Source organism: Brienomyrus brachyistius, unplaced genomic scaffold (genome assembly GCF_023856365.1).
Source record: "Brienomyrus brachyistius isolate T26 unplaced genomic scaffold, BBRACH_0.4 scaffold70, whole genome shotgun sequence".
Lineage (NCBI taxonomy): Eukaryota > Metazoa > Chordata > Actinopteri > Osteoglossiformes > Mormyridae > Brienomyrus > Brienomyrus brachyistius.
In genome coordinates, this window is record NW_026042345.1 from 968,546 (window position 1) to 995,906 (window position 27,361).

A 27,361-nucleotide genomic window follows, 5' to 3' on the forward strand; every position below is an offset into this window, starting at 1 on the left:
TTAAATAATGTGGAGTGACTGTATTGCGCTCATGTTCCCTACAGACGCACGGGGGAGGGGGCGGGTGGATGCGATGAATAGGCAGCGTTGAGCGGGGCGGGCGACGTTTAGCTGGCCGAGCAGCTCTCGGTCAGTCCCTCCCCAGTGCGCACCGCCAGTCCCTCCCCCTTTCCTCGCCGTGCCGGGGTGTCAGCATGGCGGCGGTGGAGACCAGAGAGTGTGAGACGCAAGGCTGCGGCAGCGAGGCCAAGCTGCAGTGTCCGACGTGCATCAAGCTGGGTATCCAGGGCTCGTACTTCTGCTCCCAGGTACCCACAACGCCGTCCTGCATGGATCACACGCGATCGGGCGCTACGACTTCCCCGCACACGCGTTTTCCCTGGGAACTCCTGTGTCCCGGTTCACGGCGCTGAGAAAGATCAGACATTTTATATCGACTCTGTAGTGCTTCGAGACAAAAGTTCGGCTTATACAATGAAATTCTTCTCGTTTTTCATTCACTTTTGCCCAGTTTTGTAGTGTTGTCACCCCGCCTCGTGTTCCTCAGAGAAAGTTAATGATAGGCCTCCTGACACGTTTTTTTTTGCAAGCTAGCTGGCTAACTCCGAACTTTTCTGCATCTTTTACACGTGTCTACACGGTATCGTGCTCCCCTACACGTCTCCGCGTGATTCTACAGGATTCCTCGGGGCTCCGTGTGATTCTACACGTCTCCACGAGCCCCTACACGTTTCCACTCTCGCCCGCTTTCCGTCATACGTGTAGGTCAGGCGATCACCGTCCGTGTCTGTCGCCCATCCGCGCATCCCACCTAACTTGGGCACCGGTACCGAACGGTTCCGGTAACCCGTTCATCAGAAATCAGTTCACCGATTTAAAATCCATTTATTTGTCCTGCTAGATGCACCTTGTTGTTTAGTGTTCATTAAATATCATGTCAAATATTTGCAGATGGAGTCTTTATTGGGCCATGAAAATACAAAAGGTGGATAATGAATTGAAGAATGTTCACATTGTAGTGCTAAATGATGATTAGAGGATGCACAGTATCTCATACAGGCTAAGGTGCTAAGCTTCAGAATTTTCCATCCATCTTTCTTACATCCACTTATCCAGTACTGGTGTGTGGGGGTGGGGTCTGGAACCTATCCTAAGCAAAACTACACATAAGGCTTGTGTAGGACACAAATTGGATGGGGTGTCAGTCTTGGTAAACATATGAATGCACTCACCCACCATAAAAATGGTAAGCTTCTATTAAAGACCTTAACAGTCTCTCCTCATTAAATAACAAATCAGACTGGAAACAGAAGTTCCAGGTCATTGATAAAAGCCATGTTTTCAGTAAAATGTTTCAATTCCGCTAACAGTTGTGGCATATTAGAAGTTTACTGATGTAGAGTAATGATGCTCATTTTCCCGCATCTATTCTTGGTCCAGAATGGTTTCAAGCTACTATTCATTGTTTTTTTGCTTATTCTGGTGCCTTAGTCAGTCGGTGGGTGGCCTGTTGGAGAGCAGGGCAACCTGCAGATGAGGATGGCCTTAACTATGCAGCTGTCTTGACCATCAAAATCTAATGATCACAACTGCTCTCTGGACCCTTAGTTTCTCTTAAAGTGCCGTCTACAAGGGGCGATGTTTAAACGTCCCCCGGAAGCACTTCGCAGGCCTAGTCTGCTTGCCACAGCTCTATGTGGTGACTTCTCCCGCTGGTAGCGTCGCCCAGAATGGGCATATACAGGGGTGTGGCCCCAGGGGCACTGGTCCCCCGCTGAAAGCTGATTGGCTCACGGAATCCCCCCCTCCTCACTGTTTCAAAACATATCATTGGCTAATGATAAGGTTGGCCCCCTTCAAAAATCCTAGAATCACAACTGTCATCCACAGTCCATGCTATTTTTACTCCTAGCCCTGCCCTTTTGACACCAGTAGACCTTACTGACAGATGTATAGCCTGGGCTCTTACTTTACATGTCGTCCATAAGCTTTTACTAGACATTAATAATCTGTGTTTGACGATCGAAATGCTGCGATCTTGGGCCTAAGGAGCAGAATGGAGTCGGAAGCAGGTCTTGCTGCTACCTAACTGGCCCTTCACAAGAACTGCTGCCATTATCACTTTGTGTTTATGCCGAGGGTCCAATTATGAAGTCTGCCGTTCATTTTATGGAGACCCTGAGAGAAGAGCTGCAATTCCGCTTACAAGTTAAATCCCACTGTTTCCGATTAGTGAGAGTCTCACTGTCACTGCTAGTGAACTTTGCAGTAGTTAGTGAAGCACTGCTTTTAAATAAAATGCTGCAGTTTTATTGTAGGGGTGCAAAAACTGGATCTATCGGCCTTACCATATATGAATATGAGCGAGCGCTCCGTACATAGCCATGTACGGTCTACTCAGGTCACATATTAGCTGTGTCGTCTCTCTTAGAATAAACCAGTCAGTGTGGTTTAAAAAATGTATATTTTTTATCTCTCTTCTAGGAGTGCTTCAAGGGAAGCTGGGCCACCCACAAGCTGCTGCACAAAAAAGCAAGTATGTGTTTTTGTGAATAATCAGCTTGTTTATTTTTGTCCAGTCTAATTCAACTGTGAAATGCTCGTTATGTTGAGTGTCTTTGTCACTTGCTGGTATGACATAGTCCTGGCTGGGCTTCTAACCGGTGTCTGTCTTTCCTGCTTTTAATTGCAGAGGAAGACAAGACCAAAGATGTCAAGAAGAAAGTCGAGAACGATATTGACACAGACCCCTGGCCAGGTTACCGTTATACCGGAAAGCTGCGGCCACACTACCCCTTGGTAGGCCTCCCCCAAGAAGAACTGTGACCTGACCGTTGTGGGAATAGAACTGCAGTGTGGGATGCTGGGTATTTTACTGACATGCTCTGGAGTGAAGTTCACTCTTTGATGGATTTTGCCCGAGGCTGGTCTCTCTTCCAACTCGTATCCCTCCCTCTATCCCTCTCTTTCTTTCTCTCTCAGACCCCAATGAGGCCTGTGCCGGAGAATATCCAGAGGCCAGATTACTCTGATCACCCACTAGGTAACTGCTGCGTGTTCTTGACTCGATATGGCAGAAAAGGCCTATGTAGTGCTGCCTGCTTCAGCACCAGAAGGGTATTGTAGGATGAGTATGACTCTGAAGAAACATCAGTCATTCTCGTCTAGAAAGTCGACCCCGCGTCTAAGCGCGCTTTACGGCACGGTGTGCTGTTATCGAGGTCCCTCAAAAGTGTCGGAGCGGCTGTGGTCTCTAGGAAGCAGTTAAAGCTTTCCATTTTCAACATGGAAGTCATTGTTTGGCGTTTGTCCCTTTGCTAAGGTGCTTTAGCATGTAGTGCATTAGCAGCCATATAGATACCTATTAGCATAGCGTGCCTTAAGGCTACTGTGTGCACCTTCACACCTGCAGAGCACCAAGAAAACGTGCTACATCCCCCAGCCTAAGCTCTGCTCTAGTAATTATGTCAGTTTTCCACTTTTTCTTATCTCTCAGCCCACACATCTGGGATTAGACGGGTGTTGTTTTTTTTTCCCATGTTTGTTTAGCTATGTTTGTTTAGTGGTGTTTGTTTGGAAGTGATGCTGTGTGGTGAGGAACATTTTTTTCAGCATTTTTATTGGCAGCGGTTTCTGCAGTTTCAGAACATTGTGAAAACGACTGACCCATACGCCACTTTACCTCATGACACTGGTTGGGTTTTGGATCAGATCTGACTGGAAAAAGTGAAGCAAAAATGGTTTCCGTCTTCATTTCGGTGTCGTTCCAGGAATGTCTGAGGTGGAGCAGTCTTTGAAGGGGACCTCTCAGATAAGAATTCTGTCTCCTGAAGACATTGAAGGGATGAGAATCGTGTGTAAAGTATGTCTGTCTCCCCACCTGGTCATTTTTATAGATATCTCAATCTCTTTAAAAATTCCTGTCATCTGGACCCTCGTCTACCATCTTGTGGAGTAAATACACCATGACCAGGTTCAGCACAGGTCACATGTACCTGGATCAGACATTATGCAACCGTGTGTAACAATGCATATTACAACTATGGTCTGAATAGAGTATCCCTGAATTGGATCATCTCTGGGCAATAATAACAGCTTAGAATGGGACTTGGGTTCTGTTATGGGGCAGATAGGGTTTCATTCAGATGGTTCATGGTTATTTACACCTGCAGCTGGCCCGAGAAGTGCTCGATGTCGCCGCCCTGATGGTGAAGCCGGGCGTGACGACGGAGGAGATTGACCATGCTGTGCATTTGGTGGGATAATCCGACACTCTGCTAAACCTCGTGGGGTAACTGGGGAGAGACACCCCCCCCCCATTCCACCAAAGAAGCCAATAACCAGTAACCCCCCTCCCACTCCCCCTGCAGGCCTGCACTGCCCGGAATTGCTACCCTTCCCCTCTCAATTACTACAATTTCCCCAAGTCTTGCTGCACGTCTGTCAATGAAGTCATCTGCCATGGGATCCCGGACAGGAGGCCCCTCCAGGAGGGAGACATCCTCAACGGTCAGAAATCGAACCCTGTGCTGATGACAGAAAACCTTCATTTCCCATAATGCTTAGCTTTAACACTGTTCAACAAAGCCTTATACTTTTCTTTCGTGTACATGTTGCCGATTGGGGAAATATTATGGGATGTTTAATTCTTTTCCCCCCCCTCTTTTGTGACACGTGTATATTGGTCGCACTCTCCGTTACTGAGAGAAGCATCTACTGTCCTGTTTCCCATTCAGTGGACATCACCGTTTACCGCAACGGTTACCACGGTGACCTCAACGAAACTTTCTACGTCGGGGAAGTTGACGAGGGGGCCAGGAAGCTAGTTCAGACCACTTTCGAATGCCTTATGCAAGCCATCGACGCGGGTAAGGGTAGGAATTTGCTAACACACTTAGGTTACCTGGGAGCAGTTTGGTCGCTATAAATTCTGCTAATCTTACACTGTCCTTCCTAAGTGTCTGGAGGTATAGAGGCTGCTGAGTTGCACTGCGTGTTGCCATAGCCACAAAGATGCTGGCTTCCACTGCGCGGAGAGACTTAATTGCCTTTGTCAGCAAAGTAAAAATAACAGCGTCTTCATTCTCTGAATATACTGAGCTTTTAAAGGCATTTGGCTGTGGGTCCAGGGTAACTCCAGCCAGGTGTTTGGGGTTCCTTTTTACATCATAATTAATGTCTGTGATGTAACCCCGTCGTCGCCGTGGCAACAACCTCTGACCCCTTTCTCTATTTCCTGCTGCAGTGAAACCAGGTGTCCGTTACAGGGAGCTGGGCAACATCATCCAGAAGCACGCCCAGGCCAACGGCTTCTCGGTAGTGCGGAGCTACTGTGGCCATGGCATCCACAAGCTTTTCCACACCGCTCCCAATGTGCCACACTATGCCAGTGAGTGGCGCCGCCCTAGTGGCCACCTCTCAGAGCAAAGCGGCCACCTCTCCTCCTGGTTGTTAACCAGATTATTCTCCTCTGTCCTATCTATAGAAAACAAAGCAGTGGGAGTGATGAAGCCAGGCCATGTTTTTACCATCGAGCCAATGATATGTGAAGGTAAGGAAGGGCGCCCTCTGTTGTTGGTGCAATGCAGTTACCTCCTGGGTGACTGGGTGTAGTTCAGGGCCGAGTTGTCAGGTGAAAAGGTTTTGTAGCTCTGTGGAGATGTTTCATTAAAGCAAAGAGAACTCCAGTCGTCTTGCTCATAATCTGTTGGTTTTTGTTCGTTTAGTTCCAAATACTTGATTTTATTAGATTTTGCTCAATAGATAAATTACCAGAAGTTTGTCTGGGATTTGCGTGGGTCTGCGTGTGTTGCTGTACGTTCATGTTCATCTCCAATGACCTCCAACCCCCCCCTGACCGACAAACCCCGTCTCCCTCTCTGCCCCCCCAGGCGGCTGGCAGGATGAGACATGGCCTGACAGCTGGACGGCCGTGACGCGGGACGGCCGGCGCTCGGCACAGTTCGAGCACACCCTGCTGGTGACGGAGACCGGCTGCGAGATCCTGACGCGGAGGCTTGACGACAATGGACGGCCCCATTTCATGAGCCAGATATAGAGCGAAGCTGCCCCCACACCACACACACACACACACACACTAGTGAGGGAGCCAAGTTTGTCTAATCATCAACCCCTTGATCATCCCTCATTTTCCCATGATATTTTTTTTTCCTGGCTTGTTTTTACCCTATGGAAACATCTGGAATTGGGTTAATTGAGACAAGCTGCAGAAGGCGCACTCTTAAAATGCCGGAGCTTGTGAAATACGATGAAGGGTCATTTTGGTGGCCTCCCTGCCACTAGGGGGTGCCAGTCATGGGTGTCACGTACTCTGTGGATATATACTGATATTTCCCTTCCCTGTCTGTGTTATAGAAGTATCAGCTGGAGCTGCAACAGTCAGGGCTGTCTGTTATACTTCAGATAAATTCACTGTAAAAATGTAGATCCTCTCCTGTTTCCCCCCCATTCGTAGAGGTGCTGAAACGCATTGTAGCTCATTCAGCCGAGGCCAGTTTAAGCTGCTTGGCTGTTGACTGACGGTAATGGAAGTACATGAAGTAGTTTTAATCAAATAGCACTGTACATGGATACCTGCAGTGTTTTTTTAGATGTAGCTGTGCCATTATTATTTTTTTTGTTGCAGATTTTATTTGAAACGCTGAAAAATCAGACTTGGCACCCTGTGTGTACCTCCGGCTGGTTTCCAACAGTGTTCAACCCAAAGATCTTGTCTTGGAACCAGGCTTCTAGCATCTCCTCGGAAGAGTGCCTCACTATTTCACCTTGCACGTTTCCTTTAATTGTCAGTACTGTTTTTTTCTGTCCCGCATCATGTGATCTACACCCAACCAATCGGATTACTGTGTGCCCTTGCCCTAATGTTGCCAGATCCATAATGCTGAAACAAATGTCTTACAGTCCTCAGAACTGCTTTTATGTAAAGTTCAGGGGGAAATGTTGGCTTACACCACCACATTGTAACAATGCTGCAGTGTATGGTGCTTTGTAATGTGGGAGTGCTGTACTTTTTTTATGCTTAACTTTCAAGTGATCCCAGTGAGGATCGGTGGTTGTCAATGCTATGGTCACATGTTTATGTGTAAGTGAGAGATTGTGGAAGATCCGCTTCCACTTGCTTCACCGTGATTGGCTGAGCCCATTCACTTGATTGGATTGTCATTAAAATGAGATTTGTCCACCTGGGACATCTGTAGTGCAGTAGATCACAACGTCTCTTGTTTTACAGTTCATCTCACAACTGGGTGAATACAACTTGCAAAATATTTTTACTCATTTCCTTAGTTTAAGACAGTTAAATTTGCGTTTCTTGGGCACTTGTGTTGAATTAGCCTGTTAGAACATGTTCTCTATCCAGAATTACAGTCCATAGAAACGATCTTTGCACAACATAGGCTTTGTTCTTAATTTAAAGAAATGTATAATCAGTTACCTGACAACCCTCTCTTATACTCTTAAGACATACAGAGGGGGAAAATGAAGCAGGCTGTAATTTCAAACGGTTTTAATTACCCTAGTATGCGGAGACACTCCCTCAACGTTAATACAACTGCTGATTACCAACAAGATCAGCTCATTAAGCTGTGGGAAGTGCATGGAGCCAAGAACAGCAAGGTCTTCAGTGGCTAAGGCAATGGGGGAACCAACAGACCGGCAGGAGCTTCAGAACTTCAGAACAGTCCGAATGCTGCAAGACGAACAAACGAGCCAAAAATATCCAGCCTTATTAATTTTATATTTATGAAATCCTAAGTCAAAGACTCAAAACTTCCAGCTACTTCCTTCATTGACTATGAGCACAATTTCACGTGTTATACAGCTTCAAATGTAACACTGGAGATCTTACCTCTTGCCAGCATGCATGAGGTCAAAGCCCTCATTTATCTGGCCAAAGGGCAATGTGTGGGTCACAAACTCATCCACCTTCAGCTTCTTGGCCATATAATCATCCACCAGCCTGGGAACACTTTCCACACTCTTCCAACCTACAGAAAAAGTAACGGTATAATCAACCCATCGACAAAATCAGCCAAAAACATGGTGTCAGTACTATGACATTCAGCTACAGCCAAAGTCAACGGAACATCCCATAATATACAGGGTTTCTGCATTTAACGCACGCGTCCACTGAAGCTCACCTCCGAACGCTGTTCCCTTCCAAGTGCGCCCTGTGACCAGCTGGAATGGGCGTGTTGATATCTCCTGTCCTGCACCAGCCACCCCAATAATGACACTGGTACCCCAGCCTTTGTGACAGGCTTCCAGAGCAGCTCTCTAGAGAGCGAAATGAACAAACCAGAATTTAAACTCAAGCTTAATATTTAAGCCAGAAAAAGCCCAGTCCAAGTTTGAAATATCTGCTACTTCGGTAAGAGTGACATCAAGCCACGATATGCTGATGCACTGTTAAAGTCTCCTTTTGTAAACAGGTGAGCTTTTTAAAGAATTTTCACAAGAAATGCATGAAAAAAAAGACACAGAACCTCTGTGTATCTACATTGATTTCCTGATGATCAGCAGGAAAAGTGCATCATAGCTCACCATAATCCCAACATTGCCAATGCATTCAAAGGAATAGTCCACCCCTCCATCGGTCATCTCCACAAGAACCTCCTGGATGGGCTTCTTGTGGTCCTTAGGGTTCACACAGTCCGTGACTCCGAATTCCTTGGCTTTCTCGAACTTATCTGTGTTGATGTCGATGCCGATGATGCGGGCAGCCCCGGCTGACTTGCACCCCATGATGGCGGCCAGACCCACGGCGCCCAGGCCGAACACGGCACAAGTGGAGCCTGGCTCCACCTAAGGGTGGAGAGAGGCCATGACACCACAGCACGAAGGACAAGGGTTACACCACCAACACTGTCACACTATTAATCAGCACCAGAACCAGAACTTAACAAATGTTAATGCTACTGGTGTCCACATGAAAAAATATATAGCAAGAAGCCTTTGGGCTGATACACTTTAGCATGAATTACCAAGGTCCATGGAGAGAAGCTTCTAGTGTTATTTGTGTCACACTTAATCTGGGGCCACTAGCGACAAATACAAATCATATACAAGTCTGTAAACCATGACCACTGCTGCTGGTGATGAAAAATACAGAGTTTGCTGACACCAATTAGCTGAATTTTTCAAAGTCTCTGCAGGCCAGAGAATAATAATGTCAATCTGTGGTCCAGATTTTGGCCACATGTCACGATGTTTATGAAACGATCTCGGTACTCTGAGACCCCCGTGTCGACGGGTCCGGCCGTCTTCCCGTCTCACCTTGGCTGTGTTGAGGGCGGCACCGTAGCCCGTAGAGATGCCACAGCCCAGCAGGCACACCTTGTCCATGGGGGCCTTCTCGTCCACCTTGGCCAAGGAGATGTCTGCCACCACCGTGTACTCGGAGAAGGTGCTGGTGCCCATGAAGTGGAACAGCTGCTTGCCTTTGCAGGTGAACCTGGACGTCTTGTCGGGCATCAGGCCCTGACCCTGGGTCACCCTGGGGGACGAAAAGGTCAAAGGTCAAGCAGACACCCACAGTTATATACTAGTGCCTACCGCAAATAGGGAACCATCTGAATTTTGAAGGTCCGACTGGCTGGTTACCTAATCTTCTGACAGAGGTTGGTCTTGGGGTTTTTACAGAACTTGCATTCTCCACACTGCGGCACGTACAGCGGTATGACCACGTCCCCTGAAGAGAGAAAATTATCCACTTAACGACACTTTTAACTATCAATTTAACAGCAGTTAACTCACTGGAAACAACTCATATTTAGTTTTAATTTTAGCCATTACTTTTCTGTCAAGTTTGTAGCCTTGACCACCACTTAACCTATTGAACTGTAACATTTTGGACATGATCAAGGGTAGCATCCGTTATCATCGCTTTATTTTTCAATATTCTATTCTAAAAAGTCACAGAGCTTTTTGGACACATGCAAAGGCAATATTTAGAGATATTCTAACAACCGATTCTAACCCCTCCCCCCCCCCCCCACTACCTCACCTGGCTTAAACTTGGTGACCCCCTCTCCGACGCTCTCCACAGTCCCGGCACCTTCATGGCCCAGGATGACCGGGAAGAGCCCCTCGGGGTCGGCCCCGCTCAGGGTGTAGGCGTCCGTGTGGCACACACCCGTCGCAAAGAGCTGCCGAGATTATAGCAGAGGGCCGGCATTCACACCCAGCACCGAACACCCACCCACCCCAGAATCTCCCATTCTATAAATGCCACACCTATCCAGAACGTGTCCAGTAGGGGGCAGTGTCCATAGCATGGAAATGTCCAGAAGGCTGATATTCTTAAACCAAAAGCATGTGTATACCCAAAGTTATGCAGGATCAGGAGTAAATCCAGGATTTTTAACATAGGGAGCGCAAAAGAGATCGGAATTTGTACAGAGGTGCAAACCGTATTAGCTAATACATTTTGAATCAGTGAAAGACAGAGGGGATTGGCCAGGGGCCAGTCAGCGATTAACTGGGGACAGTACCTCTGTAGCCCTGTATACCTCTGTAAACAACATGCCTAATTTCAGTCTTCATTTTAAAGGTTCTTCACAAAAACTGTCCATATCACAGTAGAATAAAGAGCTGAACAAGGTATTTCAACAATTTAATGCACAAGTAAACAGACTCAAAAAAACTGCCCAGAAAACAAACACTCCTGTTTTGCCAACAGTGATATGTGGTGCATGGGGCTATATGTGTTGCTTTCAATATGCTACATGCTAACACATAGGGGAAAAAGGAGTGTATGAAATTGTTGAAGCAGTTTTGCAGCTGTGGAACGGGATATGAAGGAACCCCACAGCTGCTCTACTAAATCCTGACAGAAAGCAAAAGGCTCATGGGAGTTTTACTTGTGCAAAAATGTTCTGAGGGCAGAACAAAAACTGATTGGTGAAAGCAACTTGAGGAGGCGGGGCCAACCAATCAGATGTCTTGGTCCCACCTCCTCTACTGTCTGAACCTGAATGAATGAATGAATGAATCATTTTTCATTCTGCCCACAAAACATTTTTGTGCAAGTAAAACTACCATGAGCAAGTAAAAGGCAGGACGGGGAAACACTGCAGGATATTCATTCCAGCTGCCTCCCACTGCCACATAATGAACCCACATTGCTGCTTCACCCGCCAAGAAGCACGCCTTCAGTTTGACACGGGCCACCACCGGATCGCAAGCTCCTTCATGCACTGCTCTATGTTCATTGACAAAATGTGGAAGTCGGTGATCTCCTGGAGGGCTGGCGTTACCTTGATGCGGACTTCGTGGGCCTTAGGTGGGGCCACCTCCACGTCCTCGATGGACAGTGGCTTCCCCGCCTCCCAGGCCACAGCAGCCCTGCACTTGATCACCTGTTTGGCAATACACAGGATCGCAATTTGCTATCATTCACTGACACCTGAAACATGGGCCAGCCAAGCAGATTTTAAGCATAGGCGGCCACCTAGGGCGCTGACTTGCCACCCAATTTCACTTCAGAGGGGGTGGGGGGCGAAAGGTAATTGGAGCTACCTTGTCAGAATGACATTCACCACATAAATTAAATAAATCTGAGGAAATTTGAGCTCTTGCTCATTAATGTAACCTGCACATATACCCGCACTTCACAGAGGACTTTTGCTGAACTTAATGTGGTTAATATGTCAGAGCGATTATTGGACTAAACCTCGGAGGTTGATATTTCACAAAGTCAGCTGCCTCGACGTTAATATCCACGTTAACGGTACAGCGTCTTACTTTCTGAAAAGCGAAAAAAATACGCAAAAATAGATCATAATAACTGCATCCGTGCACAACTGCAACTTGCACTCATTAAAGAAAAGCGTGCGGCTTCTGGGAAAAATAAATGGTTCGCTGAAACTTCTGTGCAGTTCCGCTAAATGCGACACTTATCTCCGAGAAAATTATTAATTAATCCCTAAGATCTGGGTAAATGGTATGCTGCCTCTCTAGAAACGATTATTTTTGTAAAAGCGAGGATGAACTTAAGTTAACAATTACATAACGCCATTGCAAGCCAAGCACACCAACACCCGGACACACAACGTTTCTTTGTATAAAATTTGAAGTCCAACTTTCAGGTCAACGTCCATTAAGAAGGAAAGAAAAACTAAATATACAGCAATGCTGAACATGAAACTCGAGGAACAGATAATATAGTATAATGTGTACAATATGCATATCAACGTTAGGGCGGCGTACGCGTTAACGGCATCAAGTAATATTTAAAACAACGATCATGCTCACTTTGCCAGCCGTGTCCATATTCGTATTCCCACTGCGGAACAGCGAGCGTGTACGACCCGGGAATATGAATAAGCAGCTGTCAGCCAATCACCAGAAACGTTCAGCCAATCATAACGCAGAGGTGTCACCTCGTGTTATAGTTTGTAGCGTGCGGCCAATAAGAGTAGGATAAGATGCAATGGGCGGTGCTACTGTGTCAAATTTCAGTTACTTTATTGGTCAGAATCGCAGTGGGTGTGTAGCGCTTCTTCGCCTCATAAATGTTATGTGTTTATGTCTGGAGAAACAAGCTCAGAGCTGTGTGGCACCTGACGGCTTCATATACTATTATACATTAGTAAGATTTAGGATAATTTTGACGCCTGTCATTATTGACTTTTACTTAGCAGTCATTAAAGAATTACCTTAACAATGAGCATTTATTGCGTTGTGTTATAACTAATCACTCATATACTGTACAACGTATAGTACCAGTCAAATGTTGGAGTACACTTGCTGGTAACTTTTTTTCCTCCATGATCTTTAACAACGTTTATTTTTTTCTCTAAATACATGAAAGCGAAAACAGTCTATGAAATATTACATTATACGAAACATAAGAGATAAAGAAGTCTTTACGAAAACTGAACATCTTGGATTATGGACTTGTTTCCATGACAGTCACATCCAGTTCTTTTTATAGACAAGTGTAAGTTTAATGAATAAAAAGGTATGGTTTTATGTGTGTCTATTCAGACATTTGACTAGTAATGTATAATATGACGTGTCATCAATGACACAAGTTCACTGTATTAATCTGTTCGGCTTTGTGTGTGTCACTGACCATCTGCAGTTGTAACCGGACACAAAGAACGTAGCTGAACAATGATTTTGACATTGACGTTTTGCTAAGGTAGAGGTACCTTTACTGACGAAAGGTTTCGATAGTACAACACAGACATGTTGAAAATTACAAAAGCTGTAGGGTCGGATCTGTTATCGTCGCTTTATTTTTCAGGGCTGGAATTACAAAAGTGCAACTGGTAACCCAGGCGAAGGACAATCGAGGATAGAGCCGTGAATCACGAGCAGCAGTGAATATTATTATGAGCGGTAAGAATGAATTTTCTTCAGCGAACCAGAAGTCATGAATCTTTAAACACAAGGCAGGTCGCGGCACTTCTCAGTTTCCTGCAGACACCTTTAGGACTGTTCGAATGCTGGAAGACAGGGTGGGTGGGGAATACAGTGTCATATGAAAGGTTACAAAGCTGACATCAAACATTTGCTTGCTACATGAGCATGGGGCTGTAAACACGCTAGCAGAAAGCACAGGCAGGCACAGCACCTTTTCCCTTGAACCAAAAGGTCAAAGGCCTCGTTAATGCTGTCCAGGGGTAGAGTATGGCTCACAAACTCATCCAACTTGAGCTTGTTGGTCATGTAGTCGTTGGCCAGCATTGGGACACTCTCCACACTCTTATAGCCTGTAAAATGCAAAGTGCTCCCTGTGAGCTCATCTCACAAATGACGTTGAGGCTGTCCATTGAGACGATCAGAAAACGTATTGATAATATGATTCAACCTGCTAAACTGCAGTTATTGGTAATATGTGAATTCTGAACACATATGGTATTGTAACATATGAAACCAGAGCATTGAACTTAATTAGATTTAAATATATTGTATATATTCATTCATTCATTCCTTCATTCATTCCTTCATTCATTCCTTCATTCATTCCTTCATTCATTTATCTTTTATACTGCTATGCAGGGTTACAGGGGTCTGGAACCAATCCTGGGAACTTTGTACATAGGGAATATCTCTGGCCGGAGCACCAACCTATGGCTGTAAATATATTTATTTGTTTGTTTGTTTATTAAAGATATTTATTTCATATGTTTTGTAATACGCAGGTCGGGAGATTACATGTAATTGGTTATCAGAGCATTACTAAGGAGAAAAGTAAAGGTATCTGAGCGCTTACCTCCGAACAGCGAGCCCTTCCATGTGCGCCCGCTGAGTAGCTGAATGGGCCGAGTGGACACATCGTGGGTGTCTGTGTAGCCCACCACCACACTGACCCCCCAGCCCTTCACGCAAGACTCAAGCGCACTTCTCTGGCATCAGAGAACGAAAAACAGAGGTGAAGACCAATAAATCAGACAAAAATGACAGCAGCGGAGTTCTACACCCACCATAACATCCACATTGCCGGTACACTCCAGGGAGACGTCCACACCTCCATCGCTCATCTCAGCCAGCACCTGCTGGATGGGTTTGCTGTGCTTCCTGGGGTTGATGAACTCGGTGGCACCAAACAGCTTCGCCTTTTCAAATTTGTCCTCGTTGATGTCAACTGCGATGATCCTGGCGGCACCAGCGGCCTTGCAGCCCATCACCGCTGCCAGACCCACGGCACCGAGTCCGAACACGGCACAGGTGGAGCCGGGTTTGACCTGTGTGAGACACGTCCTGGATAGATGCATCCAACTCACGGAATGATGATACAAACCATGAAACAACAATGTTGCTATTGATACTAATAATGATAATTCACTACCTGTCAAAAGTTTTTGAACAAACTAAGAGTTTCTACATTTGCATGTTACTCACTTAGTTACCAGAAATACACTCAATATTCTTTGCTAACAAATAAATTTACAGCATGTTCACTATTTCATTGCCTTCATTAGCAAGAAAATGTCAGATCTTTGATTCCTCAAGGTCACCACCTCTGGCAGTTATAACAGCAGAGAAAATTCGAGGCAGTCTTTCTACATGTGGCATTAAATACTGCTCTGTTTCTTGGGAGGCAAGAATTAACTAGTTCATATAAAATTAAAAGACAGCCTTTTCGAATTTGACTCTGCCATCACCACACAAGCAGTTAACAGGATGTCAGACATGCACTGTTACATACTCTTTCCATGATATAAAGAAAACTTGTTTTACTTGATTTAAAATTTTATTTGTAGTTGTTCACTCAACTCCAGCGCTTAACAAGAATAAAAAAAATCTGCAGTGTATTGTGATGCCTGACCCGTCCGCTCCTCATGTGTGCCACGCCCCCTGATTACCCACGTGTGCTTCCCCGATTGTTTCCAGCCCCGTCCGATTATGTTGCCCAGCTTTAATGTATTTAAGTCCTGGTCTCCCCTGTTTCCGTGTCTGTCATTGATGTTACTGGTCTTAGTGGATGTCCGTTTTCTCAATTAAACCCTCGTTTGCCCGATTTTCTGCCTGCCTGCCTGTTTCTGATCGCTCGCGCTGCCTGAGCGATCTTCTGTCCTGCGCTACCCGTGACATGTATGAAATAAATGGAAACGTGGTAAAAACTTTTGACCGGTAGCGTAGTATCGGAGTCACCTTGGCAGTGTTAATGGCGGCACCGTAACCTGTGGAGACACCACAGCCCAGCAAGCACATCTTGTCCAGCGGGGCAGAGTCAGGAATTTTGGCCACTGCAATCTCACTGACCACAGTGTACTCTGAGAAGGTACTGGTCCCCATGGACTGAAGGAGGGTCTGTCCCTTGCACGTCATCCGTGACGTGGTGTCTGATGCCAAATCATACCTCTTTCCAGGCCTATAATCAAAGGAAAGTGCACCAGGAAGGTCACAAAACCTTCCGCCATATTCTCCTTAGTCACATGACCTAAAAGTTTATATTACTGGAAGTCATGTAATGCTGCTATTACAGACACAAAGGTACAGGGTGCACTGCATGCTTTCAGTCACTTGGTGGCAGTATAACACCAATCCTGATCACAGCACCCCAACTGCTGGAAGCAAAGCACTGTGTTTACATTACAGTGATATGAAGCTCTTAAAGTGATTTATAATTATTGCTTAAGGATACCACAGCTCACTTATGACCCTGACAGCAGGTCACCACAATTTTTTTGTTCAAAGTTATTTATTTATTTTTTTTACGATTAAAGTTAGGTAACAACGTCTTACCTCAGGCTTGACCTATGGAAAAGCAAAAAAAAATAAAATTAAAAAAGAAGAATATTAATAATACATTGTTTGGTGCTATTTATAAGTCTCAATGAACAACTTTATAACCTTTTAATTCCCTTATGATGTTTTCCCCATACAGTAACATAACAAATACTCCCGCATTTGTTGCTGATGGCTCCCTGCTTACCAGTTCATGTTGCAGTGGTTGGTCTCAGGGTTCAAGCAGAAGCGACACTCCCCACACTGGGAAACAAACAGGGGTATTACCCTGTCCCCTGTATGACAGAATAGTCTTGCTTTATGTTCTTAACCTTGTTACAATACAATATGGCAATGGAGGCAGTTACAATAGAGTGAGGTTATGCATAGTGCCAGAAGCCTTGTATCGAGGTGATTCTGACACTTAACATAGTCGAGGTTGCTAAAGAATGTATCCTTTTTAACCAGCAGCTAAATAACCGGTGGTGTGCGCACTTCTGCTGACCTGCTTTGAGTCTGCTCACTCCAGGGCCCACGCTTTCCACAATCCCCGCGCCCTCGTGGCCCAGCACTGCTGGGAAGCCCTCGCTGCTCGACCTCTCACGCAGGAAGTAGAGGTCCGTGTGACACACCGCCGTCGCCACGATCTGGCCCAAAGGTAGGGGATGCAAGAACGACACTCATAACTCATAACTGCTCTTGTTTTATGTGCTTTTATAATAAATATATACTTGGCTTTAAGTTGCATTGATTATAGGAATATGTTTTTCTTTGCTTTTATTGTCTGGATTGGTTGTGTATTTACTGAGATTGTTTACATCTTTATATGTGCTCTTCTCTTGACAAAGAACCCAAGGACTATACATGCAGACTATGTTTGTGGCTTAATAGAACAGAATTACACAATAGAATAGAATAGAATGTCTTTATTGTCATTGTAACAAGTTACAATGAAACAATGTTTACAGAATGTTACTGGTAGGTATTGTTCCTGTAAATAAACTGACAAAAAAACCAAACATATATGGGGTAGAGGTCCATGCAGGTGCCTATATGATTCAGCTGCCAAAATTCATGGCCATAAAGCCATTACACCATCACTTTTCCTGCTTGCCGAGGATATCAGGGCTGGAAACATCGTCCTCCTAAGATCTGGGGGCTCCAGCTCATACTGTGAGTGACAGCCGATCAGCATTTTGTGTCTAACTCTCACCTTGATGCGGACCTCCCTTTCTTTGGGGGGGGCCACTTCGATCTCCTCTATGACCAGAGGCTGGCTGAGACCCCAGGCTACAGCCGCTTTGCACCTGATTACCTGTGGAATGAGGTGTCCTTTATTATGGGCTTCTGAATGGTGATCATTCTCACAACCATTCCGGAAGCGAGATCACTATATGCTAGTTACAATCACACTGATTGTAACAAAGTGAGTTTCCCGAAGCTTTCTTAGTGCTACGTAATTTGTAGGATCTGTATTTTAATTTAGAACTTATGAACAACATAGCATTAAGAAGGCTTCGGGAAAGTCATCCACTATCACTAAGTACGATATATATTACATTGCTAAAAGTATTGGGGCACCTGCCTTTACACACACATGAACTTTATTTACATCCCATTCTTAATACACAGACTTTAATATGGAGTTGACCCATCCTTCGCAGCCATAACAGCTTCAACTCTTCTGGGGAGGCTGTCCACAAGGTTTAGGAGTGTGTTTATGGGAATTTTTGACCGTTCTTCCAGGAGAGCATTTGTGCAGTCAGGCCCTGATGTTTTATGAGAAAGCCAGGCTCGCAGTCTCTGCTCTAATTCATCCCAAAGGTGTTCTATCGGGTTGAGGTCAGGGGTCTGTGCAGAGAAGTCAAGTTACACTGCAGCAGACTCGCTCATCCATGTCCTTATGGACCTTGCTTTGTGCACTGGTGCGCAGTCATGTTGGAACAGGAAGGGACCGTCCCCAAACTGTTCCCATAAAGTTGGGAACATGAAATTGTCCAGAATGGCTTTGAATGCTGCAGCATTAAGAGTTCCTTTCTCTGGAACTAAGGAGCCAAGCCCAAGCCCTGAAAAACAACCCCCACCAGAATCCCCCCACCACCAAACTTTACACTTGGCACAGTACAATCAGGCAAATACCGTTCTCCTGGCAACTGCCAAACCCAGACCCATCTATCGAATTGCCAGACAGAGAAGCGTGAGTCGTCACTCCAGAGAACACGTCTCCACTGCTCTAGAGTCCAGTGGCAGCGTGCTTTACACCACTGCATTGATGCTTTGCACTGCACTTGGTGATGTAAGGCTTGGATGCAGCTGCTCGGCCATGGAAGCCCATTCCATGAAGTTCTCTACACACTGTCCTTGAGCTAATCTGATTTGAAGGTCTGTAGCTATTGACTCTGAACACAGTTGGCAGCTTCTGCACACTGTGTGCCTCAGGATGCGTTGTCCCCGCTCTGTGATTTTACGTGGCCTATCACTTCGTGACTGAGTTGCTGATGTTCCCATTCACTTCCACTAACAGTTGACCGTGGAATATTTAGTAGTAAATTTCACGAATGGACTTACTGCACAGGTGCCACCTTATCCCAGGACTACGCTTGAATTCACTGAGCTCCTGAGAGCGACTCATTCTTTTGCAAATGTTTGTAGAAGCAGTCTGCATGCCTAGGTGCTTGATTTTATACACCTGTGGCTATAGAAGTGTTCAGAAGCACTATTAATATTTGGTTTATTACCAAAGTTCTGACATGCGTGACGCGATAGTTAGACTGACCCATTCTTACACCATTTCCAGAAGCGTATTCAACATAGTTAGTTTATGAAATAGGAGAATTTGTTCCATGTTTGATTAAATATTGGATTTTTTTGTGTGGTCTTGATAAGTACCACGAATCCTTTTGTATCTGAGTAAGTATTTTTTATCTATCAGTTTATTTACTCTCATTTATGATTAAGATAGGACCAAGATAAGTCCCTGAAACAGACATAGGAATGATTGAAAATGAAATGGCATAATGTGAAATGACTCCCTCATTTAGCAGTAGTGGAAAACCATTATTATTCCAGTAATTTAACAAGGAAACATAAGGGATAAGCAAACACTGTAATGAGGCTTTTAACTTATCGTATGATGAGGTTATCAAGGGTGATATTTGAGTTAATAAACACCGAACATTAAACATTCCAATATAAATTACTTACCTTTCCTGCTGTAGTCATGGCTGCAAGTGTAGATTCTAAGATCTGTGGACTGATCTGTGGACCCGCAAAACTGTGCAAAAGAGGTCTGCTTATCTGCAGTAAATAATTAACATCCACAGTCGCTTTCTTTTACGTTTATTCAATGCACTGCCACAGATCTCGCCATCAGGTCCGTCTGCATTTCCAAACCTTTTCACTAAATATATTTTGTGTGACACCGGTCTATGATGCACCACCAGCAGATGGTGGAATAATCACAACGGTGTTTTATTACCATTTAACTGTGTGACACAAAAATGTATGCGGCTGCCAAGGCAACAAATGCCACTTATCTGGTCACTATTCCAGACACTCTGGGGTCTGTGGTGTTATTTACTGCATCCCCACCCACCAAAAAAAAAAAGAAGATAAAAAGCAAAATTGCCATTTATCATGCTCCATTTGCTTTCCAAGATAAAGAATAACTTTATGCTTGAAGTAAGCTTGAGATAAAGATATATATATATTATCAATAATTCCCAAAACTTGATTTTCAAAATTCATTTGCGCACATGGTAGTATGTAGCGTAGCTATACGTAAACGCATCAATGAATGGCAGCATTTAGCATAGCGATACCTAAATGCATCCTTGGATGGTAGCATGTAGCATAGCGATACCTAAATGCATCCTTGGATGATAGCATGTAGCATAGCGATACCTAAATGCATCCTAGAATGACAGAAAGATAAGAGTCAATGAAGTAACTAAATGTCATTTAATGCAGTTATTGTAGATGACAGAGGTATAATGGTCACTGCATGCTCTCAATCATATGGTGGCAGTAAAACTCCAAATCTAGGTATAGAAACCCAGCTGCTGGAACTGAAGAACAATTCACATTACCCGTTATCCGACTTCACTTAATGGATGGAAATTAGCATTTAACCGCAACACAATCACATAAAACATCATTTTAAAACTATTTCTGCAGTCAGTGATGTGTGTAAGAGCTGAACATAGGGGCTTCGAATTCAGGACCTTCATCTCTCTTCATCACTTTCTTTTCATCGAACAGGCTTTACCGAACAAAGTTGCATGAGTAGAACTACAAGAACAAATGTGTAGGTTATAGAAGGGAAACAGGAAGTTCATTTGCAAGTAGTACAGGCCAGACAGTGATTTGGCTGAGCAATTCAAAGCTACAGGTGTAACCAAGACTATCCTGTGTATAATTACACAAAATCAGTGTATTTTATGTTTCATTTACATCATACCTGACAGCTGTGTTCTCCATACTTGCTTGTTATATCTTATTGCATTTGGCTCCACCCCTTTCCCCCCTATGTTCCTCCTTTTTTTAAGCGTAAATCCCAGCTACTTTTAATATATACTGCGACAAGGTAGGTGTATGTATGTCCTGTAAATGATTTCATCATAGTCCATTGTATTGTCATTCCTTTCCACAATCTAATGCTACAATCATACCAATAATGTCTCATCGCACCCATTTTATATTTATATATTTGCAGCTGGGTTTACTAACTTGATTTTACCCTTGTGTGTTGTTACCTTGATGTGTGGTGTTGCGCTAATATCCCCACGTCTCAGGTTTGCATGTAGAGGCCTGTATGCTCTAAGTTCTAAGTTATTGTTTCTGTTCCTGTCAGGTTTTGACAATAAAAGGAGAAAATCTCCAATGGTTCCCGAGAATCAGAGTGTTTTTGACAAAAACCACCACAACACAGAGTTACACAGGCAGTATGTTTCAAATCATTTGTCCAATATTCTTGTGTCCTAATGCGGTCTGACTTATATACCAAACAAACAGGCTCTATACAATATTTTCCAGGGGTGTCAGCAGGGGTATAAATCTTACAACACAAAATGTCTATCTGCCTACCCCCACACGCATTAAGCAAGGAGTCCGATCAGGAAAACAGAGATGGGCAGTATGTCCGAGAAGACATCTTCAGTTCTCCGTCTTCAGATTGCAGCAGCGATTTATTCCATCTTTATTACCGATCTAATGCTGTGGACAGGAAGCAACAACACAAGCGGTTACGTCTTTTTGGCTACACAAGAAATATCGACATAATTGCAAATGTAGTGCTAATAGCAAAATAGCTACTCTCACACCTTATAACCACAGCGATACAGTGCTAATATAAAGAATAATAAATAATATAGTAATAAATAGCAATTTCGGTTCATCTACCGATTTTGTTGCTACCTTTCTCCCCTGGTCATGAAGTTAAAGGCCTCGTTAATCTGATCTAAGGGCAGGGTGTGGGTCACAAACTCATCCAACAACAGCTTCTGGTTCATGTAGTCATCAACTAGCCTTGGCACACCCTCCACACTCTTCCAGCCTGGTGAAATAAAACATGCCACCTAAACACAGTATGTCAAGAGCATTCTCGATACAGCAAACCATCATTAAAACAAGAGCTCGGAGCGTACCTGAGCTGTACCTAGGTTTCAAAAACTCACTAGTCAAGCAGACACTAGCATTCTTAGGGGACACCAACAGCATGCTGGAGAGGACTGAGTCCCTCGTTTTCTCTCATTTACACTGTCTTGGTGAAATGTGCTGTAGTGGTGAATGAGAAAAATCTCCTCTTAAATCGGTGGCAAGTGCTGCATATTTGGAGAGCGGATAAACCCCTCACCGCCAAAGTAAGTCCCCTTCAGGGTACGACCCAATAAGAGGTCATAGGGGGCCAGGGTGAGCTCCTCCAGCTCTGTCCAGCCCACGATGACACATGTACCCCAAGCCGAGCGACACGATTCAAGGGCAGCCCTCTGGAAAGAGAAGCATATGGCCTCACAGCAACAGAGCACCATGACCGAGCCGGAGCGGATTTGGGTATTTGTACAGACATCGTAAACTACAAACAATTCAATGTCATTTCCCTGTAATTTTAAATCCCAAATAATAATTTAAGGACTTTCCTACTTATTGCATGAATTAAATATGACCTGAAACCTCAAGACTTAATAAAATGTTGATAACATGAACTCCATCATAGGACCACATAACCTGTACCTATGGATTCCAACCACGTCAGACATTTTTTTTAAGACAACAACATCTCCAGCTATACACACCATCACTGCTACATCCCCAACACACTCCAGGGAGAAGTCCACTCCTCCGTTGGTCATCTCAGCCAGCACCTTCTGGATGGGCTTGTTGTGGTCTTTGGGGTTAACAAATTCGGTGGCCCCAAAGACCTTTGCCTTCTCAAACTTGTTCGGGTTGATGTCCACAGCAATGATCCTGGCGGCACCAGCGGCCCTGCAGCCCATCACCGCCGCCAGACCCACGGCACCGAGTCCAAACACGGCACAAGTAGAGCCGGGCTCAACCTGGGAGGGAAGTAAATCCTAGTGGTGACTGAAAACAGGCCTCTTCAGTGTCTCCTCAGTGCCTCCAGTAGGCTCTTGTTTTAACACTTGAGTTTTTCAGTCACTATTTATATGTATGGTTGTGTTTTTATCTATTAATTAATTTATTTGAAGCCATAGAGGCTTGGTGAGTAAGAGAAGCTTCTGGAATTCAAGTAGAAAGAATGCACAGTTACAAACGGGTAAAACTTAAGAATTTTTGCTACTAGCCAACTAGGCTAGTTCAGTAAAATTGTAGTCGAACAAGGCTAGTGCCCAGTTTTTTTGTGCAAACGCTTCATTCAAATCACTCACCACAACACAGTGGCCAAGCTTAATTCGCAGCCCTGGTCACAGATATCAGTCAAACGTTTTCAAAAGGGGCTCATGTTCCCGTCCTTCCATTCCCCGACAGCACATGGTATAAGTGTGTCTGGCGTTAGAGCGGAGGCTCTTGGGAAGCAGTCACCTTGGCAGCGTTGAGAGCGGCCCCGTAACCCGTGGAGACGCCACATCCCAGCAGACACACTTTATCCAGGGGAGCATCATCACGGATCTTGGTCACCGAGGTGTCCAAGACGACAGTGTACTCGGAGAAGGAGCCGACGCCAATGAACTGGTACACCTGCCTCCCATTGCATGAAATCCTGCTCGTGCCATCAGCCAGGACTCCCTGCTGTGTTTTGGTCCTAATGGAGAACAAGAACTTCAGAATAAAAGTCCTCTTCTCCAGATGGATATAGTAGTGATGGCCAAATGAGGCTTCATGAACGATTTGCTGTATTTCTGACCCCACTAGATGGTGCTCATGGTTTGCTTTGAGCACCTGTTGAAAACTGTTTAACACAATCTTTGAAAACTGTTTGAAACATTGTCAGCATCGCTTTCTAATCACCAGCTCACCAGGTTAACAGTCACACGACTTAAGACATGGGATTAAGATAAATAGAGCTTGATTTGATTGAAATTAGCAGTCACTGGAAACTGTTTAGGACTACAGTGTCATGAATATTTTATAATACTTAAATTATTTTTAGAGTAATGACTAATTCCTGGAGGGGAGGGTGGGGTCAGTCTATAGTTTACATCATTAAAAGTTTTTATCAGCAGCCACCACTGACATAGACGATGTATAAACTCACCAGTTTTTGGTACACAAATTAGTCTTTGGACTGAGGCAGCATTCGCATTCTCCACATTGTGGCAGGAAAAGAGGGATCACCTTATCCCCTGAAAAACAGTCAACCAGTTTCAGTTTGAGGTTACGAATGAGAGTAGCAGCTCACTGGCAGCATGGCTAAAATCAAGAAGGGCCCTCAAACAAACTTTAACAAGCAAAATACTCTGCAGTGTTTCCTAACCGATCCCACGACTGAAATGTAAACTGCTTATGGTTTTTACGCAGCTGGTAATAGACATCTCACCTTCTGCATACTGATTTCAGGGAGGTGGATGAGGGACAACCAGGAGGGGGGTGTTCGGGTAGTCCGGCATTGTGCCAGTAAAATTTCTTGCCGGCGAATTTTACCGCCACTGAAAAGCTGAATGACAGATTTCCAGGCCACTGCGCATCATTCGCGGGTGTCAGGGAGCTGATGTTAATTTGTAGCAGACTCCCAGAATTTCCATGACAGGTGGCTCATGGGAGTGGTACACTAAAATGTTCTGAGGGCAGAAGGAAAAATAAGTGGTTCAGTGAGATAACCAATCAGATTGTAGATGAGGTGGGTCCAAGCAACTCGAGGAGGCGGGACCAACCAATCAGGTACCTTGGAGCCACCTCCTCTACAATCTAATTGGTTATCTCTCTGACCCAATCATTTTTCATTCTGCCCTCAGAACAGTTTTGTGTAAGTAAAACTCCCGCAAGCTGAGAGGTGGGGTGCTGGTGGCAATAAACATTCAACCCAATTTACAGTTTGCCATAGTTTATGAAGAATATAAGTCATGAGCCTCTAACTGCGCATATTTGCCGAACTCTCCTCTATTTTAACATAGCATAGTAGACATTACGCAGTTTACATTCAACTCTAAAGAATGGAAATGATTTACACTGTGCCGTACTTAGGTTGTGCATGTGCACAGACTCACCCGGTGAGAACTTGGACACGCCGGGGCCTACGCTCTCCACCACTCCTGCGCCTTCGTGGCCCAGAATGAGGGGGAAGGGCCGCATCTGCATGCCCTTGCCAGCCTCAAACAAGTAGGCCCAGTCTGTGTGGCACATGCCACTGGCTGCGGTCTGACAGAATGCACGAACAGCGCCATCACCGAGACATATTTCAAAAACCAAAAGCTCAGGCGGAGAAGTATCTTTGCACACACTGTTAACCGCATAGACAAAAACACTCATTCAAAAATGGGGGAATTACCTAACCACTTCACCCACATCTCTAGGGGATTTATCAGTAGAGGAGAAAAAGCTAAACACTGAAGTTAATTTATTTTAATTGTTTTTAAAGCGAAGCAGAAACACACAAAGTTAAGTTTCTCCACAACAAATAATTATTTTCCTATTGGACAAAAAAAAAAAATACAGGGAAAATTTGTTTAAATTCATATGTTTGGTGAGTCACATGGTCAGTCACATGACCATCCATGTCTGCCACTGGATTACCACCTTGATGCGGACTTCGTGGGCTTTGGGAGGGGCCACCTCTACGTCTTCAATGGACAGGGGCTTCTCCGCCTCCCAGGCCACTGCCGCCCTGCATTTTATCACCTGGAGGCCACACAATGGTTCTCATATCTCAGATCCATGCAAAACTTTACCACACACTCCAGACCTGCAGTTCATTCCTTCACGCATGTCCGGCAGGCAAACTGATTAAAATAAACAGACCATTTCTGAAATCGCAAATTCTGAAATCGCAAAGGTGTCTTTATAATACACAATGGTGTTTCGAGTACTGTATTTAAGTAATGCATTTGCAGGAGACATAGTCAGCCTATCACATACCTGGCCCACTGTTGCCATGGTTCCTTCTATGACCAGTTGATGTCCTTATCCAGGTAGACAAACAAAAAATACAAAAAAAGAAACCTACGGATTGAAACTTCAAACAAAATTACTACAAAATCAAACATCTACATATATCTACCAAAGTACATGCATACACAAAAATCACATTTCACAAAGCATGTGATACACCTATGGATCAGTTATATTTCAGACCTGTTCCATGTGAAAAAACTAGTGACAAGCAGTGGATGGAAAACTGTGTCAAATTCACAAAAAGATAAATGACAGATGGATCAAGATGGATTTAAACGTGCCGGTCTTTTAAACGTGCCTATAATACAGGTAACGTATAACATGAAAATTAAACGAATCCTTATAACAGCTCCAAAGATGAGAATTCAAAGAGGAAACGTTTATAAATTGGGAATCGTTGAAAGAAATTGATATCAAAACTGCATAACTGAAAGACAAGTTAAGCGACCCAAACTGTCTGACGTTACATTGTGTTTGCGACACTAATCAGCGCACATGCACACACATTTACATGTGTAAATTGTAAATAGTCTGTAGGGCTTGCAAACTACCCCGACGCTTTTGATGTAGGTAATTTTAGGTTTATAATGGAATGATATAGATTTGCCGGAAGATTTCCTGTGTGACAGTTGGCAGCCATGAAACCGCGTTTCGACAGTTAAGCAGTATATTTCAAGGTCCATCCACCCATGTTTCGTACCCGCTTGTCCTCGTCACCTCAGCATGCTTTGGACTTTGGGGAAAACCCGGAGGAACACCGGTAACGCCAGGGGAAGATCGTAAACATTGTACAGTTAAAGGCGTCAGCTCACCAATGAAACACAATGGCGACAAACGGCACCTTGCAAACACTTTTTGTCGCGTTGATTTGTCTGACGCCACAAATGGAGTAATAAATTGACACGGATATATATATATATAACTTAACAATCCAGCGAGTATAGTGAGTGGAATTTCATCTGGCACAATTTGAACACATGGCTTAATATCCCATGTACAAAAAGTTCTCCTATGCTTGCATTTACTGCATATAGTTAGCATTAATTAACAAGTGCCTACACGCGTCGTCTTCTTAATGCATTGAAATATGGTATCCTCAATAACACCATATTCCACCTATAGACACCAAATAGCATAATACTTTAAAATTAAATTTATATACCGTAAAGCACAATCTAGTTAACATCCATTTATGTTCTTTTTTTAAACTTATTTGTTTACCGTACGCGATGATGAACAGGCGCCGCCTCCACGCCGCCAGCTCAGAGACACACCCCTCTGCGGTCTTAAAGGGCAAGGACGTACTGAGTGTGTGTGTGGGGGGGGGGTTATTATTTATCTACTGCACGGGTGTCAAATTGCAGTCCTTGGAGGCCGGAGTCCTGTGTAGTTTAGTTCTTTCCCTGTTCCACCACAAATGATTCAGCTCAAGAGCCGTGTGATTAGTTCATATTATTTTGCTCTTTACATTAATAGAAAAATCGGCGTGACAGATTTGAATTACTCGAGCAGCAGCTGTGTTTCTTCTTGCCTGTACTTTGGTACATTTTTCCAGACCTGTCGCCAGCATATTTCACACGCTATGCCCTCATTT

General features: G+C 44.4%; 4 protein-coding genes across 10 annotated transcripts; 1 reads left to right on the plus strand and 3 right to left on the minus strand.

Annotated features, from left to right (window-relative positions):
• The first annotated feature begins 111 nt into the window (after nucleotides 1–111).
• On the plus strand, nucleotides 112–7,216 carry metap1 (methionyl aminopeptidase 1). Its single transcript, XM_049002666.1, has 11 exons — nucleotides 112–308; nucleotides 2,485–2,536; nucleotides 2,693–2,799; nucleotides 2,983–3,043; nucleotides 3,771–3,862; nucleotides 4,173–4,256; nucleotides 4,371–4,509; nucleotides 4,737–4,868; nucleotides 5,246–5,389; nucleotides 5,486–5,551; nucleotides 5,892–7,216. Exons 1-11 carry the CDS (start codon nucleotides 195–197, stop codon nucleotides 6,056–6,058), a joined length of 1,158 nt encoding a protein of 385 aa, XP_048858623.1. The 5' UTR covers nucleotides 112–194; the 3' UTR covers nucleotides 6,059–7,216.
• A 292-nt stretch (nucleotides 7,217–7,508) lies between these two features.
• On the minus strand, nucleotides 7,509–12,392 carry LOC125726355 (alcohol dehydrogenase class-3). The gene is made up of 9 exons (XM_049002669.1): nucleotides 12,274–12,392; nucleotides 11,277–11,378; nucleotides 10,025–10,166; nucleotides 9,622–9,709; nucleotides 9,295–9,514; nucleotides 8,563–8,823; nucleotides 8,160–8,295; nucleotides 7,868–8,006; nucleotides 7,509–7,708 (listed from the first exon to the last, which is right to left on the minus strand). The coding sequence occupies exons 1-9, from the start codon at nucleotides 12,289–12,291 to the stop codon at nucleotides 7,684–7,686; spliced, it is 1,131 nt and encodes a 376-aa protein (XP_048858626.1). The 5' UTR covers nucleotides 12,292–12,392; the 3' UTR covers nucleotides 7,509–7,683.
• An 847-nt stretch (nucleotides 12,393–13,239) lies between these two features.
• On the minus strand, nucleotides 13,240–19,512 carry LOC125726354 (alcohol dehydrogenase 1-like). The gene is made up of 10 exons (XM_049002667.1): nucleotides 19,405–19,512; nucleotides 17,414–17,515; nucleotides 16,706–16,847; nucleotides 16,409–16,496; nucleotides 16,219–16,230; nucleotides 15,625–15,844; nucleotides 14,454–14,714; nucleotides 14,243–14,375; nucleotides 13,601–13,739; nucleotides 13,240–13,472 (listed from the first exon to the last, which is right to left on the minus strand). Exons 1-10 carry the CDS (start codon nucleotides 19,420–19,422, stop codon nucleotides 13,436–13,438), a joined length of 1,152 nt encoding a protein of 383 aa, XP_048858624.1. The 5' UTR covers nucleotides 19,423–19,512; the 3' UTR covers nucleotides 13,240–13,435.
• A 629-nt stretch (nucleotides 19,513–20,141) lies between these two features.
• LOC125726351 (alcohol dehydrogenase class-3-like) lies at nucleotides 20,142–27,060 on the minus strand. Of its 7 annotated transcripts, none has more exons than XM_049002662.1 (10): nucleotides 26,989–27,060; nucleotides 25,732–25,775; nucleotides 25,393–25,494; nucleotides 24,864–25,014; nucleotides 23,915–24,002; nucleotides 23,242–23,461; nucleotides 22,494–22,754; nucleotides 22,055–22,187; nucleotides 21,616–21,754; nucleotides 20,142–21,414 (listed from the first exon to the last, which is right to left on the minus strand). In XM_049002662.1, exons 2-10 carry the CDS (start codon nucleotides 25,747–25,749, stop codon nucleotides 21,387–21,389), a joined length of 1,140 nt encoding a protein of 379 aa, XP_048858619.1. In that variant the 5' UTR covers nucleotides 25,750–25,775; nucleotides 26,989–27,060; the 3' UTR covers nucleotides 20,142–21,386. The 7 variants fall into 7 exon arrangements, 6 of the variants coding, with proteins under 6 accessions (XP_048858619.1, XP_048858617.1, XP_048858616.1 ...); XM_049002660.1 differs by having other exon boundaries at nucleotides 21,601–21,754; nucleotides 26,580–27,044; XM_049002659.1 differs by having other exon boundaries at nucleotides 26,580–27,042.
• Nucleotides 27,061–27,361: the final 301 nt, after the last annotated feature.

Excerpts from the sequence above, each read along its gene's own strand:
- LOC125726354 (XM_049002667.1), bottom strand. Across the intron at positions 16,497-16,705 it reads AGTGAGCAGACTCAAAGCAG|GGGACAGGGTAATACCCCTG; the intron begins GTCAGCAGAAGT and ends TCTGTCATACAG. Across the intron at positions 14,376-14,453 it reads CCGGCAATGTGGATGTTATG|AGAAGTGCGCTTGAGTCTTG; the intron begins GTGGGTGTAGAA and ends CTCTGATGCCAG.
- LOC125726351 (XM_049002659.1), bottom strand. The coding sequence starts at position 26,808 with ATGCTAACTATATGCAGTAAATGCAAGCATAGGAGAACTTTTTGTACA. Across the intron at positions 25,776-26,579 it reads GTCGCCATTGTGTTTCATTG|GACATCAACTGGTCATAGAA; the intron begins GTGAGCTGACGC and ends TACCTGGATAAG. Across the intron at positions 25,495-25,731 it reads CCATGGCAACAGTGGGCCAG|GTGATAAAATGCAGGGCGGC; the intron begins GTATGTGATAGG and ends TGTGGCCTCCAG.
- metap1 (XM_049002666.1), top strand. The coding sequence starts at position 195 with ATGGCGGCGGTGGAGACCAGAGAGTGTGAGACGCAAGGCTGCGGCAGC. Across the intron at positions 3,863-4,172 it reads GGATGAGAATCGTGTGTAAA|CTGGCCCGAGAAGTGCTCGA; the intron begins GTATGTCTGTCT and ends TTACACCTGCAG. Across the intron at positions 4,510-4,736 it reads GGAGGGAGACATCCTCAACG|TGGACATCACCGTTTACCGC; the intron begins GTCAGAAATCGA and ends TTTCCCATTCAG.
- LOC125726355 (XM_049002669.1), bottom strand. Across the intron at positions 9,710-10,024 it reads GGTCACCAAGTTTAAGCCAG|GGGACGTGGTCATACCGCTG; the intron begins GTGAGGTAGTGG and ends TTCTCTCTTCAG. Across the intron at positions 8,296-8,562 it reads TTGGCAATGTTGGGATTATG|AGAGCTGCTCTGGAAGCCTG; the intron begins GTGAGCTATGAT and ends TTCGCTCTCTAG.